Source organism: Sardina pilchardus, chromosome 22 (assembly GCF_963854185.1).
Source record: "Sardina pilchardus chromosome 22, fSarPil1.1, whole genome shotgun sequence".
NCBI classification, from domain to species: Eukaryota; Metazoa; Chordata; class Actinopteri; order Clupeiformes; family Clupeidae; genus Sardina; species Sardina pilchardus.
Window position 1 is genome coordinate 7,992,054 of NC_085015.1, and position 15,827 is coordinate 8,007,880.

The 15,827-nt window shown below is 45.5% G+C and overlaps 1 protein-coding gene across 4 annotated transcripts in view; it reads left to right on the forward strand.

Moving 5' to 3' along the window:
• exoc6 (exocyst complex component 6) overlaps positions 1–15,827 on the forward strand; it is a 65,011-nt gene that overhangs the window by 28,871 nt on the left and 20,313 nt on the right. For 3 of the 4 annotated variants that reach the window (XM_062526109.1, XM_062526110.1, XM_062526111.1), the window contains exons 12-18: positions 4,055–4,126; positions 4,699–4,796; positions 4,935–5,040; positions 5,374–5,483; positions 9,496–9,607; positions 10,602–10,736; positions 13,856–14,035. In XM_062526109.1, the coding sequence (XP_062382093.1) occupies positions 4,055–4,126; positions 4,699–4,796; positions 4,935–5,040; positions 5,374–5,483; positions 9,496–9,607; positions 10,602–10,736; positions 13,856–14,035 (813 nt within the window). Of the gene's footprint in view, positions 1–4,054; positions 4,127–4,698; positions 4,797–4,934; positions 5,041–5,373; positions 5,484–9,495; positions 9,608–10,601; positions 10,737–13,855; positions 14,036–15,373; positions 15,404–15,827 lie in introns of all 4 variants that reach the window. The other variant, XM_062526108.1, reaches the window with a different exon arrangement.

The window sequence follows — 15,827 nt, forward strand, 5'->3', positions numbered from 1 at the left end:
CACACAAACATGAACACACACAGGAACATACACATATATGCATACATACACACACATACATACCAGACCTATCCAGTACCAGCAAACACAGATGCCAAACAACGCACACACACACACAGACACACACACACACACACACACATACATAGACCAACCCAGTCCTAGCAAACACGGATGCCCTCCTAAACTAACACACGGACTGACACACACACACACACACACACACACACACACACACACACACACACACACACCTTGACTGAGGTCCCAACAGGTAGTGGTGCAGCCATTACTAATGTGTAAGTGGTACTGGGGTGGATTTGGAGGAATTGTGTGTGTGTGTGTGTGTGTGTGTGTGTCTCTCTCTCTCTCTCTCTCTCTCACTGTGTGTGTGTGTGTGTGTGTGTGTGTGTGTGTGTGTTGGGTGTGGGGGTCACAACATCACCCCCCCCTTATCCCAAACTCCAGTTTGGCCCCCGCTGTGCCCCACGGTGAGCCACGGACCCCCTCCACACACACACACACACACACACACACACACACCAGATTTGCATAATCCCCGAGTGATTTACAAGTGAGTGGGCCCTGGCGCAACACGCCGCCTCTCCAGCACCTTAGAATATTCCCCGTTAATCTGCTGTTATTGTTGCAATCTGTTCCCATTAGGGCCCGCTGACCTCTTCATCAGCGCCGGCTGAAAGAGACTCCCCAGGAAATAGGCCCAATTACCATTCCCCCAAGTGCTGCGCTCCTCTCCCTTCCGTTTGGAAAAGAAACGTCACACACAAGAGAGAGAGAGAGAGAGAGAGAGGAGAGAGAGAGAGAGAGAGAGAGAGAGAGAGAGAGAGAGAGAGAGAGAGAGAGAGAGAGAGAGGAGAGAGAGAGAGAGAGAGAGAGAGAGAGAGAGAGAGGAGAGAGAGAGAGAGAGAGAGAGAGAGAAAAGGAGAGGGCTGAGAATATAGGGACATGTTTAAAACACAAATGCACACCTCTTTGTTTTTTTGTCTGAAGAAAAGAGAATGAAATGGTGTGGCAATGAACGAAGAAGAGAGAGGAGAGGAGAGGAGAGGAGAGGAGGAGAGAGGAGGAGATGAGTGCAGAAGTTTAGAGGTGAAGTTATGATGCTTTATGTGAGGATATTTTTCAAACACATGAAATAAACAAAGACTCAAGTGAGAGTGGGATCATTGGGATGAGTACCAGTGAGCTGAAGGGGTATGTCTGTGTGTTTTTGTGTGTGTGTGTTTGTTTGGTATGAGTCATGTTTGTGTTTGTAAGTTGTGTTGGTGTGTGTGTGTCATATGGATGAGGTGTTGTGTTGTGTGTGTGTTCGTGGTGGCTGTGCCTGTGTGTCCTGTGTTGTGTTGCGTTCTGTGGGTGTTGGTGGTGGGTGTGCCCGTGTGTGTGTTATGTTTTGTTGTGTGTGTGTGTATGTACGCGTTTGCGAGCCTGGTGAGTGGAGTGTGTCGGGCCGGCCCCAGGCCCTGCTGAGTGCCGCTGTGTGTCAGTGCCCTGACGGAGCTCATTTGGCGAGTGATTTACGCACTCCCACGAGGACTGGGTCTCAACCTCCCTCCTGACCTCCCCTCCTCCCCTCCGCCTTCCCTCCCTCCCTCCCTCCTCTCCTCCTCTCTTTCTCCCTGCTTGCCTTATGTAAATGTTTAACGAGGGACGACAAGAGAGGGCGAGAGTGAAAAAGAGAGGAAAAAAAACCTACGATGGGCCAGAGAGAAAAAGAGAGAGAGAGAGAGAGGGGTCGTAAATCAACCTTTCCAGGCCTCTGCTCCTGTTACCCCTCCCAGGGCTGCTACTTACCCCTCCAAGGGCTGTTGCTTGCCACTCCAAGGGCAGGTACTTACCCCTCCATGGGCTGTTACTTGCCCCTCCAAGGGCTGCTACTTACCCCTTCCAGGGCTGCTACTTACCCCTCCATGGGCTGTTACTTGCCCCTCCATGGGCTGTTGCTTGCCACTCCAAGGGCAGGTACTTGCCCCTCCAAGAGCTGTTGCTTACCCCTCCAAGGGCTGCTGCTTACCCCTCCAGTGGCTGCTACTTACCCCTCTGTGAGCTGCTGCATAACCCTCCAAGGACAGTTACTTACCCTTCCTAGGATAGTGTCTTACCCCTCCATTGGTTGTTTCTAACCCCTCCAAGGGCAGTTACTTACCCCTCCAAGGGCCTTATCAGGCCACTGGTGGTGTTGATGGTGGTGGTCACTCACACACCCACATGTGCTAACAGCACCACCTGACACCACTGGGCCTGGTGACCACTGCTGAGACAGAAAGAGAGAAATGTGAGAGAGAGAGGAATGAGAAAGAGAGAGAGGAATGAGAGAGAGAGAGAGAGAGAAGAGAGAGAAGAGAGAGAGATTAATCAGAGAGAGAAAGAGAGAGAGAGAGAGAGAGAGAGAGAGGAATGAGAGAGAGAGAGAAAAGGAATGAATGAGAGAGAGAGAGAGGCGAGCCAAGCAATACTCTGGCTCCACTTTAAGAAGACAACACGCACCTTTGAGCTTCAGAGGGCTCTGGTTACTGTAGGACCAGATAGAAAGGAATCTGTGTAAAATTGGCCAAAAGGCCGTAGCTAAGACCTGGATTCTGGTATTCAGCCAACACACTTCAGAGTCAGCATCTAGTTGTCAGGCACATTCGGCTGACCAGTCTATCAATTGTCACATACAGTAATATCTTGTGCATTAGTTGCATTGTGTATAAGCCACAGGACAGTGTTTTATGCAAGTTAAAAGAAACAAAACCTTATTAATGCCATATTGACCCCATGTATAAATGTATAAAAGTCACGGCTAACAGTTGGGAAATGATGATAGTCATATAGGCCAAACTGGTCCTGCTAATCCCAGGACCTCTGTATCCACCGAGCTCTGTTGTGCACCTCTGCACTGTGACAAGGCAACAGACTACTCTCGATCATTAGCACATCCCACCCCTTAAGTGTTAAAAGTAACAGAGTGGAAGCGGCTGAGACTGAATTATCTGCCAGCGTGCGTGCTTATAGAAAACGCCACCTTAACCACCGTAGCCATCTAAGCCACTGACAGGAGACGGCATAGTGGTTGAATGTCAGGAATGCTCTGGAGTGTGGAGTGGTTTATAGTGAAAGTGTTTTTTTCCCTTTTCCCTGTAGCTCTGCTAAAATCGCTTTGTTGAACATGACTATATTTTGTACCTATGACCGAATTTCAGCCGTGGCCAGATAAACCAACAGCACTCCCACTTCATGCTTCATTTCTAGACATCAGCAGTAGGAGGTCTGTGGTCTGTCACTACTGGACCAAACACGGCAATGATACTTTCGGGAAAGATAAGCCTTATCTGCTTATCACATAACGTCATTATGTGATAAGTGTGTGTGTGTGTGTGTGTGTGTGTGTGTGTGTGTGTGTGTGTGTGTGTGTGTGTGTGTGTGTGTGTGTGTGTGTGTGTGTGTGTGTGTGTGTGTGTGTGTGTGTGTGTGTGTGTGTGTGTGTGTGTGTGTGTGTGTGTGTGTGTGCGCTCGCTAAATCCTGTCACTCAACACTCCCATGCCTGGGTCAGGCCAAGTCATCTCACTCTTCTTCATAGTCCCCCCTCCACACACACACACCCATGGAGTAAGTTCCATTCCATCAACGAGTTGTGGGGGGGCATGGCATTCACGTGCTAATTCCTCCTTAAGCCTCCTTTATAAATCCTCAGGTATTTGATCAATGAGTGACCCTCCATGAGTTAGCCATTTGATGCTAATTAATCAAGAGACAAGGTTTTCTTTTTGAAAAGAAAAGGCCAGGCGATGTGTCGGAGGGGGGTTGTGAAGTTGTGTTAGAATGGGGAGATTTTTCTTACTGATTGATATGACCTCGGTCGTTTGTTCGTACGGGTTTGTACGCAAAGCTATCTTAATTAACTGGATAATCATTAACAGTTATTAACATTAGGCCGTTACATCAATTCGATATTGATGTAATGAATAATTGAGTGAATATGTTTCATGGGTAGCAAACATTTGATTTAATGAGATTTTCTGTTCCTTTCTTGTGTCCTTTTTCCTGTAGTCGTATTGCAGTGATCCAGACCTGGTGTTGGAACTGAAAAACATGATTGTGATATTTGCGGACACTTTACAGGTTCGTATTTGTGACTTTAAATAGCGTCTTTTCCGTCCTTATCTCTTGGCACACACTAAGATCTGCACCGCTAAGTGATGTGTGTGCATCACATATAAACCTTGCCAAAGCTTGAGACGAGATGAGACAATGTTTCTTGGGTGTGTAAAAGAAAAAAAGTCCGCTACGCACCATGAGTTCCTGATAGATCATTTACTGTTGTGACGTTTCCGGCGTTAGTCCAATCACAACGTTAAATGATCTATCAGGAGCCCATGGTGTAGCGGACTTCTTTCTTTTATTCATTCGATACCCCGTCCGTCCAGCACCCAGATTTTAGAGATTTGATGTGCCTGCTTGCTTATTTTTATTAATGTTTCTTTGTGTATCTCAAATATATAATACTTGTTAGATGTAATGTAATATCGAATTGCATTTTGTCCATGCCAGTTTGTGGGCTCTTATGTCGACCTTTTCCCCTAAAAGGCCCTATCATTTCCAGTGTGAACTTTGCGTACTTGTAATTGTCAAGTAAGTGTTGGGTTGTTGCTGTTGTTACTCGTATGCTGACTCTTGCGCGCTGTTGTTTTCAGGGCTACGGCTTCACAGTGAACAGATTATTTGATCTCCTGTTTGAGATCAGAGATCAGTATAACGAGACACTGCTGAAGAAGTGGGCTCTGGTGTTCAGGTCAGTCACAACCGGACACCTGTCACAATGGCTATTGTGGTTTATGTTTATGTTTACGTTTACGTTTACGTTTACGTTTACGTTTACGTTTACGTTTAATGGACTAAGTGTGTGTGTGTGTGTGTGTGTGTGTAACAGGGAGATATTTGAACAGGACAACTACAGCCCCATCCCTGTAGAGACGGAAGAAGAGTACAAATCGGTGATCAGCAGATTCCCCTTTCACGAAGCTGACATCGAGAAGGTACAGCAGACACCCCTCAGTCCACTACCCACTACCATTGCTCTCCCTTTCTCTCTCTTTCTTTCTCCCCCCTCTCTTTCTTCTCTCTTTTTTTCTCGCTCTCTTTCTCTCTTTCTTCTCTTTCTCTCTCTCTCTCTTTCCCTTTTATGTTAGATGTTTGTATCAAATGTTTCATTTGTGGATATGATCTCTAACTTGTCATAGCTAGCTTGTCTACACTCGCTGTATGTGATTGACTGTCTGAAAAGACCCCACCATGTTCTAGAAAATTATTATTTACTATGTCTAGAAAATGATTATTTACTAGTTATTTTTTCTCTCTCTCTTTTACAGCAACCATTTCCAAAGAAGCTCCCCATGTCCCAATCTGTGCCTCAGATCTACACGCAGGTGAAGGAGTTCATCTACGCCAGCCTTAAGTTCTCCGAGTCTTTGCACCGCAGGTGAGGGGGCTTAAGGAGAATGATTCCTTCTCTATATTTACACTGACGTTTAGTCGTTTAGAAGTTTGTTTAGGTGTGATCACTATGTGATCATTGTCGCCTCCTGGATCCAGCCGGTGATCTGGATCACTCCCAAAATGTAATGGTTCTTCCTTGGGGTCATTTCAGACCTTTTCTGAAAATGTAATCCATCGAAATCCATCCATAACTTCTTTTGTGATCTTGCTAACAAACAAACAAACAAACAAACAAGCAAACAAACAAACCCCGATGAAAACATAGCCTCCTTGGTGGAGGTAATAAATCAGTAAGACAGTGCAAAAGCCAGTACATAAGCAAACAAACAAACAAACAAACAAGCAAACAAACAAACAAACAAACAAACAAACCCCAGGTAAATACGAACAGTGAAGCAGCAGAGTCAGTGAAACAAGGGTGATCAGGGAGCTAGTGGTTGACCAAAATGTCGAGAAAAAAAGAAAGGTTTTTAGCTTTAGTCTGGATTTAAAGCAACATTTAATCCAAAGTGATTTGCAAGATGCGGAATAACATTCAAACTATGTTGCAAAGGAGACCTTAGGCGATGAGGAATACTACTATAATACATGCTACTGCTACTACCAGAGCATGAGAGAAGAAGTGTAAGTACATCTTAAAGGGGATAGTGGTGGAAGCCCAAATAAGCAACTACACTTTGGAAACAATTCTTAAAAAATGCAATTGCCATGATAAAAACACTACCCAAACATTTAGGAAACGAGTCGTAAATATCAAACATGTTTGATACCTCGGATTCGTTATCGGGCACTCTCGGATCCACTAACATTCTATCTTTAAACACCTCACTCTACAAGACAATCCCCCCAATTGTCGTAGGGGGGAAATCGGGTCCAAAATCGGTCAGATTATGATTGAATCAGAGCCTGTTTGACCCTAGTCTGGTTTTCACCATCTTTTAAGATTTAACGTTAGTCTGAGGAGGCTGCGCTTTGTTTCTACTGTATTTTCTACTGCGTTATCGTCACGTCACCGGCCAATAGCCTGCCAGGACTAGAGTATGGCCGTATCTGATTGGAGCCAAAGGTTCTGCCAGTAAACAGCGGAGATAGATCTGCTGGTTTCCAGCCTGAGCTGCCGGGCGAAATTCAAATTCCCCGGAAGTTCAGGCAGGGTTCACCCAGCCTATTTTGACCCGCCATTGAGACATGACTCAGTAGTCACACTCTTGGCCTCTGTTCTTTTGCAGTCTGCTGGTCTCAAACAATACGGACATGTGAAAGAAATCCCCAGCATGAAAGACAGGGACCGCACACAGACTGCTTGGCAATATAACTGGTTTCTTAGTCACCACAGGTCTGCATCATTGTTCATGAGAAACTGTGGACTCTAGTCTAGACCCTAGTTACACTTGCATTGCGTCAGTGAGAAAATTCCTTTGAAAGCTACTCCTGACCAACCACCTCTAAAAACAACAGTCATCGCACATCAACAAGTGTCAGCCATGCAGAGCGAACATAAACAAGCAAACAGTAAAGTAGGCTTGCAGAACACACGATCCTACACGCTATCCACAAACACACTCCTCGGGGGGGAATCCCCACTCCCCACACACACACACACACACACACACACACACACACACACACACACACACACGCTGTGACCTCAGCGTCAACCCGGTCATGTTGACTGGTCAGAATCAACAGAGGCAGCGTGATGTTTTTAGTGGCCTCGGCGGGCCGTTCCTCCTCGGTCCGGTGTTAGCGAGGTCTCGCGCGCGCTGCGCTCTGCGCTCTGTGCTCCGTGGACGCCCGCCCGCCGCGCTGCCAGTATTTTTTTTTGCCGTGAGCCCTTGTGGCATTTGCGGCGGCGCTGTGTGTTCTGAGGGGGGTCTGTGTTGTGCTTGTCCGACGGCACCCCAAATCCTTTCCCAGGCCAAACGGGTCGCTGCGGGGCGCGCATCCCAGGGGGCTTAGCGGCACCTCCCATGATGCATAGCGGGTGAGGGGGGTCGTGAGGAGGGTCGTGAGGAGGGCCGAGACGCCAATGGGAACCTGTGTTCCTAAATACACACACACACACATGCACACATGCACACACACACACAAGTCAGCCTGTCCCAGCATAATGGGTAATTAAAAACAGGATACACTTTTTACTTTACCTTTAAAGGGTGCTGTCAATAAAAACACAATACACTTTTCATTTTATCTTTTAAGAGGCATAGGGAACCTCCTACACTTATAACTTTACCTTTAAGAGGAGAGTAGAGCATCCAACACTTTTAGCTTTACCTTTAAGAGGAGAATAGAGCCTCCAACACTTTTAGCTTTACCTTTAAGAGGAGAATAGAGCCTCCAACACTTTTAGCTTTACCTTTAAGAGGAGAATAGAGCCTCTAACACTTTTATCTTCACCCTTTAAGAGGCGAAAGAAGCCTCCTACCACAGCAAGAGCATCCCACCTTAAATTCAATCTTTACCTAGTCGTGCACTTGCAAGGGCATCTGATCCTCCACCAAATTTTGAGGGTCACCCCCCCCCCCCCCCCCCCCGGCCCCCTCCCCCAGATGCGAGCCTGTGTCCTCATGAATGGTATCAGTGTCCCAGAGAAGAGGAGCATGAAAGGCGCGCCTGTGGTCCTATAGCTCCGCTCCGAGCCATGGTGCCCCTGTTGATGGCCTGATCTAATCCCAGAGCGGGCTAAGCTCCTCTCCTTTCTCTCCACACTCCGGGCATGCTGCTAGGGGCCGATGCAAATGAACAGCTCCGCTCAGCGCAGCCTGTTGTGGTGCTAATTAGCCGCTAATGCTGACCCCCCCCACCTCAAAACACACACACACACACACACACACACACACACACACACACATACCCACAAACATACGCCTACACACATACACACACACACACACACAGATAACAGCAACAAGCACACATACACACAAACATACTCCTACACACACACACATTACAACAAAACGCACACATGCACAAACATACTGATGCACACACACACACACACACACACACACACAGTTAAAACTTGAATAGGCCCCTCCCCCTCTAGTTAGGCCACTCCCCTCACACCTCAGTTGGCTGTCACACTAACATCCTTTTTTTCACCTCCAGGTGCTCAAAGTCAATTATGTCCCAATGGGATGATGTTGTCTCACTGTTGTGACACTGCACGTATTTGGACTCTGTGAGTGGGGCACAAACAGCAAAAAAAGAAAAAAGAAACACCCTGCAAGGTTCCTATAAAAGCAAGGCGTTCATAGTTACTAATAGTTTGAGTCTTGAGGACACCTAGCTTAGCTACCCGTCTTAGTTTAGTCGGGGAGATGGCGACATGACATCAATCAATTTCCACCACTTGTGATATGACTGACGTATGTCTGCTTAATAGAAATATGTGAATGTACATTTTTAAATACCTGCGTCTTTGGAGGTAAAAAATAAAACCTGCCGTGTGATTGGCACCTCCCTCAGCCCCTCCTTCCTAATCAGCTCCTCCAAACATGACGCTTATCTCTTGCCTCAACAAGCACTGCCGGTGCTATGCTAACACACACAAACAAACAAACAAGCAAACAAAGACGCTCAAACCAAACATAAACACACGACTGACTGAGCAGAGAGGTGTTGAGTGAGAATCATGATTTACTGAAGTTTTTCAGCGAGTGATACAAAATCTGAAATGAAAGGTTTCACTGTTTGAAAAAAAATCCACTTGGTGTGCTGTTGAAATATTGCATTTATGAAAGCAGTCTCCATATTTTGTGATCTCTCATGATACTCATGTTGGTGATCCAGTAGGGCTTGCTAGTAATAATGGTTTGGACAGTCATGGTTCAACAGAGACTTATCTTACTGAATCACTAGCCATTATGACAAAAAAGGCCTTTGGTCTGTGGTTGTCCTCACTCACATTGAATGTATACATGCCACAATTGAGTACTGTGTTTATATTTTCATGAGATAAAATGCAGTTTGTTTTTAATTTATTGCAGCTCGACAGAAATCGATGACATGCTACGGAAGTCCACCAACCTTCTGCTGACGAGGACACTGAGTGGCTGCTTACAAAACCTCATCAAGAAGCCCCACATAGGCCTCACTGAGGTAAACAGCAGTACTAAAATACTTAAATACACATAGGCCTCACTGAGGTAAACAACGTTACTGGAATATTCTTTTGCAAATAAACCTAAACTGAGGGAAGCCTAAGTAGAATATGACTACACATAGACTTTGCTGAGGTAAAGCTAACTATTAGAATACTTTTCTACACATAAATCTCGCTGATAGAATGTGTTACTACACGTAGGCTTTTCAGAGGTGAGCTTCACTTTTAGAATGCTTTGCTACACACAGGCTTCACTGAGGTAAATGACTGCACATGCACCTCAGCAGATATGTCGGCTTCACATTCACTTCTCAGAGTAGCCTGGGTGTTCCCATGCTGCCTTGCGTGCGATCTGATTCACGCTGGTAAGGCAGTCTGGAAACGCCCTAATTTTTGCCTCAGATAGGGGACCAATCACAGAACAGGGGGGAAGCAAGACGATGATAATAAGCTATGTACAGACGCATTTGATAGACATCCGTGGCACCCAATATACAGATCTGGGCATTTTTTTAAAATACGAGAAAATGAAAGTTTGGTTGCCAGACCACGTCTCATGGAGAAGTGGTGGCGCTAGCCAGGCTATTCTCAGAGGAGAAATAGAATAGAAAAAAAATAGAATATATACTTTTTTGATCCCGTGAGGGAAATTCAGTTCTCTGCATTTAACCCAATTTAACCGAATTAGTGAACACGCAGCACACAGTGAACACACAGTGAGGTGAATCACACGACCCAGAGCAGTGAGCTGCCTGCCCAACCAGCAGCGCTAGGGGAGCAGTGAGGGGCTAGGTGCCTTGCTCAAGGGCACTTCAGCCGTGGACTGGTCGGGGATCGAACCGGCAGTAACCAGTAGGCCACGGCTGCCTCAAATACACAAGACCTCAAGCGGCCTTGAGTTTGAGAAAGGCGCCGCATGCGTAAAACGTGTTATTTTATTACTAGAGGAGTCTCATGCCCATTTCCTCTTCTGTGGTCTCCGCCCCCCAGCTGGTCCAGATCATCATCAACACTACACATCTAGAGCAAGCCTGTCGCTACCTGGAGGACTTCATCACCAACATCACAAACGTCTCGCCGGAAACCATCCACACCACGCGCCTCTATGGCCTGGCCACGTTCAAGGTGCGTTCGCATTCACAAGCAGTGGGGGCCCCAGCTGTGGCATGGCCTGGCCACGTTCAAGGTGCGTTTGCATTCACAAGCAGTGGGGGCCCCAGCTATGGCATGGCCTGGCCACGTTCAAGGTGCGTTCGCATTCACAAGCAGTGGGGGCCCCAGCTGTGGCATGGCCTGGCCACGTTCAAGGTGCGTTCGCATTCACAAGCAGTGGGTGCCCCAGCTGTGGCATGGCCTGGCCACGTTCAAGGTGCTTTCGCATGCACAAGCAGTGGGGGCCCCAGCTGTGTCACGGCAGGATGCAGGATGCTTTCCCTTTGGAGAGCAATTTGTGGCACTATGTTGCCCGAAAGACAGGTAAAGATTGATTGATTGATTGATTGATTGATCGATTGATTGATGATTGATTGATTGATTGATTAAATGCCGAAATGGTCTGATTAAGCCACAGGACACTTGGGTGATGATGACTAAAATCCAACACATGATAGGGTCACGAGCTCACTGCTGAAAATTCACAAGCTCATGCTCTACCCTAAGCTCTTCCACAGTTGACTGTGATCTCATATCTGACTCACTGAGTTGTAGTTAGTATGTTGTTTATGGGTATTATTATTATTATCCTGTCAAAGTTTATTTAGTCTATTACTAATACTGGACTTTTATGTATATTTAGGCTATATGGCACTATGCAGTTAATTGTATTGTTCCCCCACATACCACCTTCTTTGTCCTGACTTGGCTTGCGTACCCCTGACACATTAAAAAGGAACACATTCTATTGTTGCATTCCAGGCATCATGTTTAATAATTACACACCTTTTTATATATATATATATATATATATATATAAAAACGCAGCCTACTATAGTTTAATGTCATGTTTCCATATCATTATAACCCAATTAAAAATTACTAATTTACTCATTAATTAATTACAGAAAATTTGAAAAGTTCATTTTTAGCACCTTTCCGCCATAGCCCTTTTCATCTCGCGTACCCCTTAGAAGCAGCTCCACAGCGCACCACAGTTTGGGAACCCCTGCCCTAGAATATAAATCCGAGGGCAACTCCTAAGTGTTGTAAGGATTAAAGCTGAGATGAAGGGTCACAGAGAAGGCCATCTCATAAGTACTTGCTGAGTGATACGTGTTTACTCTAAAGCCATCAGGCCTGCCTGTCATAGCTCCCAGAATGTAGGGGTCAAGAGTCACGACCTTTGACCTCCAGTCATAAGAGGCATGAGGTCGACTCTCAGTGCCAGATTTCTTCTGTCTGTGTGTTTCTCCGCCGATGTTAAAGATTTACACACATCACTGATGGAGCACAGGCCAAAGCAGGAGACAGGGTTCAGGGGCAGTGTATGATTGCGGCCTTATGCCCCAACTGGGACCAAGAGGATAAGTAAGTAAAGTAAAAAAGTACTGATGAAATCCATTTGATCTGAAGGGCAGGTACTGTACTTCATAGGTTGCCACTCCCAGATGCTGGTCTCCTTTGAGCACAATCTAGATACGTAGTTTCACCGTCTAGAGAGGAGCTGGAGAAGGCAAACACTGTGTTGCAGACTGGTTTTCTTTGATGTGGTAGCGACTGAATATGTCTCACTTCACCATATAGGGGAACACTTTTCATGTGTTTCGCTTTAGACATGTCAGGCTTTCAACTGCGCAGTATGAGCCTACCAAGCTCACCTGAACTCTGGAGAAAGGTCTGAATGGAGCGAGATACATAATAGTGGAGAGAGTGGAGAGTGTGTGTGAGAGTGTTGAGAGAGAGTGTGTGTGTGTGTGTTTGTGTCAGGGCATTTTAATGAGGAGAGCAAAATGAACTCATACATAAATAAACACGCAAATAATTACATTACCATAAATTTTGTTCCATTACAAAAAAAAGAGGTGAAGTGACATGCCAGATGTGTGTGTGTGTGTGTGTGTGTGTGTGTGTGTGTGTGTGTGTGTGTGTGTGTGTGTGTGTGTGTGTGTGTGTGTGTGTGTGTGTGTGTGTGTGTGTGTGTGTGTGTGTGTGTGTGTGTGTGTTCTGTGTGTGTTTCTGTGTGTGTGTGTGTGTCGTGATCCTCCTGTCACTGAGTTCATCACCCAGCTCGTGCTGAGTCTGACTCACATGAGTTATTATTGTGACAAATGAGGATGTCGAGAAGTCTTGCTGGCCTGGTTCACTGTTGGGGCGCTGGTTGTTCGGGAGGTAGAGGAGTCGTTCTGTTATTGGGCTGGTTCACTGTTGGGGCGCTGGTTGTTCAAGATGAGAGGAGTCGTTCTGTTATTGGCCTGGTTCACTATTGGGGCGCTGGTTGTTCGGGAGGTAGAGGAGTCGTTCTTTTGGCTGAGCTGGACACTGAACCCCAAAACTGCTCCCCGTGTGCTGGTGAATGAGAATGTGGCATTACTCTGTAAAGTGCTTTGAGCGCTCAGAGGAACATGAATACAGTAATATCTATCTATAAATGGTAGAAACATCTGTCTGTCTATCTGTTTGTCTGTTTGTTCGTCTGTTTTTTGCATATCTGTCAAACCCTTTGCTAATTGATTTCTTGCTACGGGCATGAGTAAGTGCAGTGCCAAGTTTGACATTGTTTGTTAAGTTATGCTAAAGATATTGTTCAATATATCTGTAAAAGAAGCACATATTGCTAGAATATAAATGCTGTTTAACTGCATGCCCTTTACTCTTACCCTGTTGTTGTTTCTTATAATCTACACATATTTATCTTTATTTATTTGTTATATATTAAATATTACATTATTTTAATTAAATCGTTATTAACTATTATTATTAATCTCTTATCTATTCTATATACATCCTTTTCCATTTCGCACAGACGTACAGTTAGCCAGGTTTACATTCCACTACTAATTGTATGCTGTTATTACTGCGTAGGTGACAAATAAATCTCCCAGAATCTGAATCCCTGAATCTGAATTTCCTAACCTGAATCCCTGAATCTAAATCCCTGAATCAGAATTTCCTAATCTGAATCTCTGAATCACTGAATCACTGAATCACTGAATCACTGAATCCCTGAATCCTTGAATCTGAATATCCGATTCTGAATCACTGAATCTGAATTTCCGATTCTGAATCTCTGAATCTGAATGTGTTGTCAGGACGCACGGCACGCGGCTGAGGGTGAGATCTACACCAAGCTAAACCAGAAGATCGACGAGTTCATCCAGCTGGCCGACTACGAGTGGGGCATGTCCGAGTCGGACGGCCGGGCGAGTGGCTACCTCATGGACCTCATCAACTTCCTGCGCAGCACCTTCCAGGTCTTCACGCACCTGCCGGTACGTTCACCCTCACATTAGCTCACAAACACACACAGCTGTTTGAAGTTTCTGTGTGTGTGTGTGTATGTGTGTGTGTGTGTGTGTGTGTGTTTCTATGTGATTGTTTCTGTGTGTTTTTGTTGCTGTCGATGTTTATATTGTTAGTGATGTCCTTATCGTCCTTGCCCATGTGAGGTCTTTTGGCTTTATATATGTACGTACGTCGTGACATACTGGTTTCCTGTTTCAGTGCATCTGGTCTCACATGTTGTTGTTGCATGCCATCAACGTAGTTCTGATGGTTGTATTTTTTTGTGTTCTTTTGTGATGTGGTCTTCATGGCTTCATGGCTTATCATGACAGCGAAGGCTTCCCAGAAAAAAATCATAGACTGTTGCACTGCCTATATCAGTGCCTACATTTTTATATACAGTATAAGTTGGCTTTACAGAAAACAAGCTGACATAGTGACAAAGCATCCAGAGTTGGGGGGCCAATGAAGCCAAGCTTCAGAAGAATGTCAGTTATATAGATAACCTTCTGTATCTCCAAAACTGCGATCTTCGTGCAACACCACACTAACTATACGCTTCAAGACGGACCAGTAAGAAGCTCAGTCGAACAAAACCTTCAGGTTTTCAGGCATTCTGATCAGCAGAGTGAAGGTTTGTGTGATGGTAATGTGTATACACACTTGTCAGTTGTCAAGAGTACCTGATGACCATTTTTTGGACAGATCAAAAATAATTCAGTGTTAAGAAACCAGGGCCATACGTCATTAGTGAAGGCTTGGTTATTTAATTTAGATTGATTTGCATAGTTGGTGTACAATATATCAAACAGAGACATTATTTTGGAAATTAGAGCCCACAGGTTACTCAAGCCAAACGGTGGTAGGCCTACACCCCAAACCGCCGAGTGTCTTGCCAAAGTGAACCGCTCGCTTGCTTAATTATCCAAGCTTCCTGGCCTAACCAGACGAGCCTCTTTTTTTCAAGCCAACTCTTAATTTCCCTTTCTCCTCCTCTTGACTATCGATTTTGCACACAAAAACAGTCGTGTTCTACGGCGGAATGTCTCCTATCTCTCTATCTCTCCTTTCCGTTCTCCGGTGCTGTGCAATTTTTTGAGTTTCTCTTTTTTCTTCTTCTGCTAGGCATGCTTGGTTTTTTCTGATTCTTCCGTTTTTTTTCCTGTCCATTTATTGTTGCCATACTTTCTTCCCCCCCTCCTTCCCCCTCCCCCCTCCTCCCCTCTTTTGTCCACGTTCCTTATTTTTGTTTCGTTTTGTATTTGTACTCCTTTGTATTTTTTTTTTGTTTTTTGTTTTTGTTTGTGGGTGATTTTCTGCTGTAGAATATCTACAATGACCATTCGGCGATGTCGGTAAGTAAGACCTCCCTGCCTCTCCCTGCTGAAGGGAAAACAGCATGCATGCCTGTCTGTGCGTCCCGTGCACTTTGCCTTACCAGGCTGGCGCTTGTTTTTGCTTCCTCCTTCCTCCCCACCACACACGTAATGCCCGAGTATGCCAGGCTAGCCACCTAACCAGCACGACCCTAGCCTGCTACCTACCCCTGCCACCATTTACCCCTACCCCTATTTACCCCTACCCCTTACCTGCCCCTGCTCCAAGTGCCCACCCCATACCCCGCCCTTACCCTTCTAATCATCTCCATGGTTGCCACTGTCTGCGATCCACGCCAGTGGCTTATTTTGCTGTCATACGCTAATGAAGTATAATACATCATAAAGGCTAGCTTAGCTTTAGGACCTCGGAAGGTCTCAATATGTTTTAAATGTATGTATG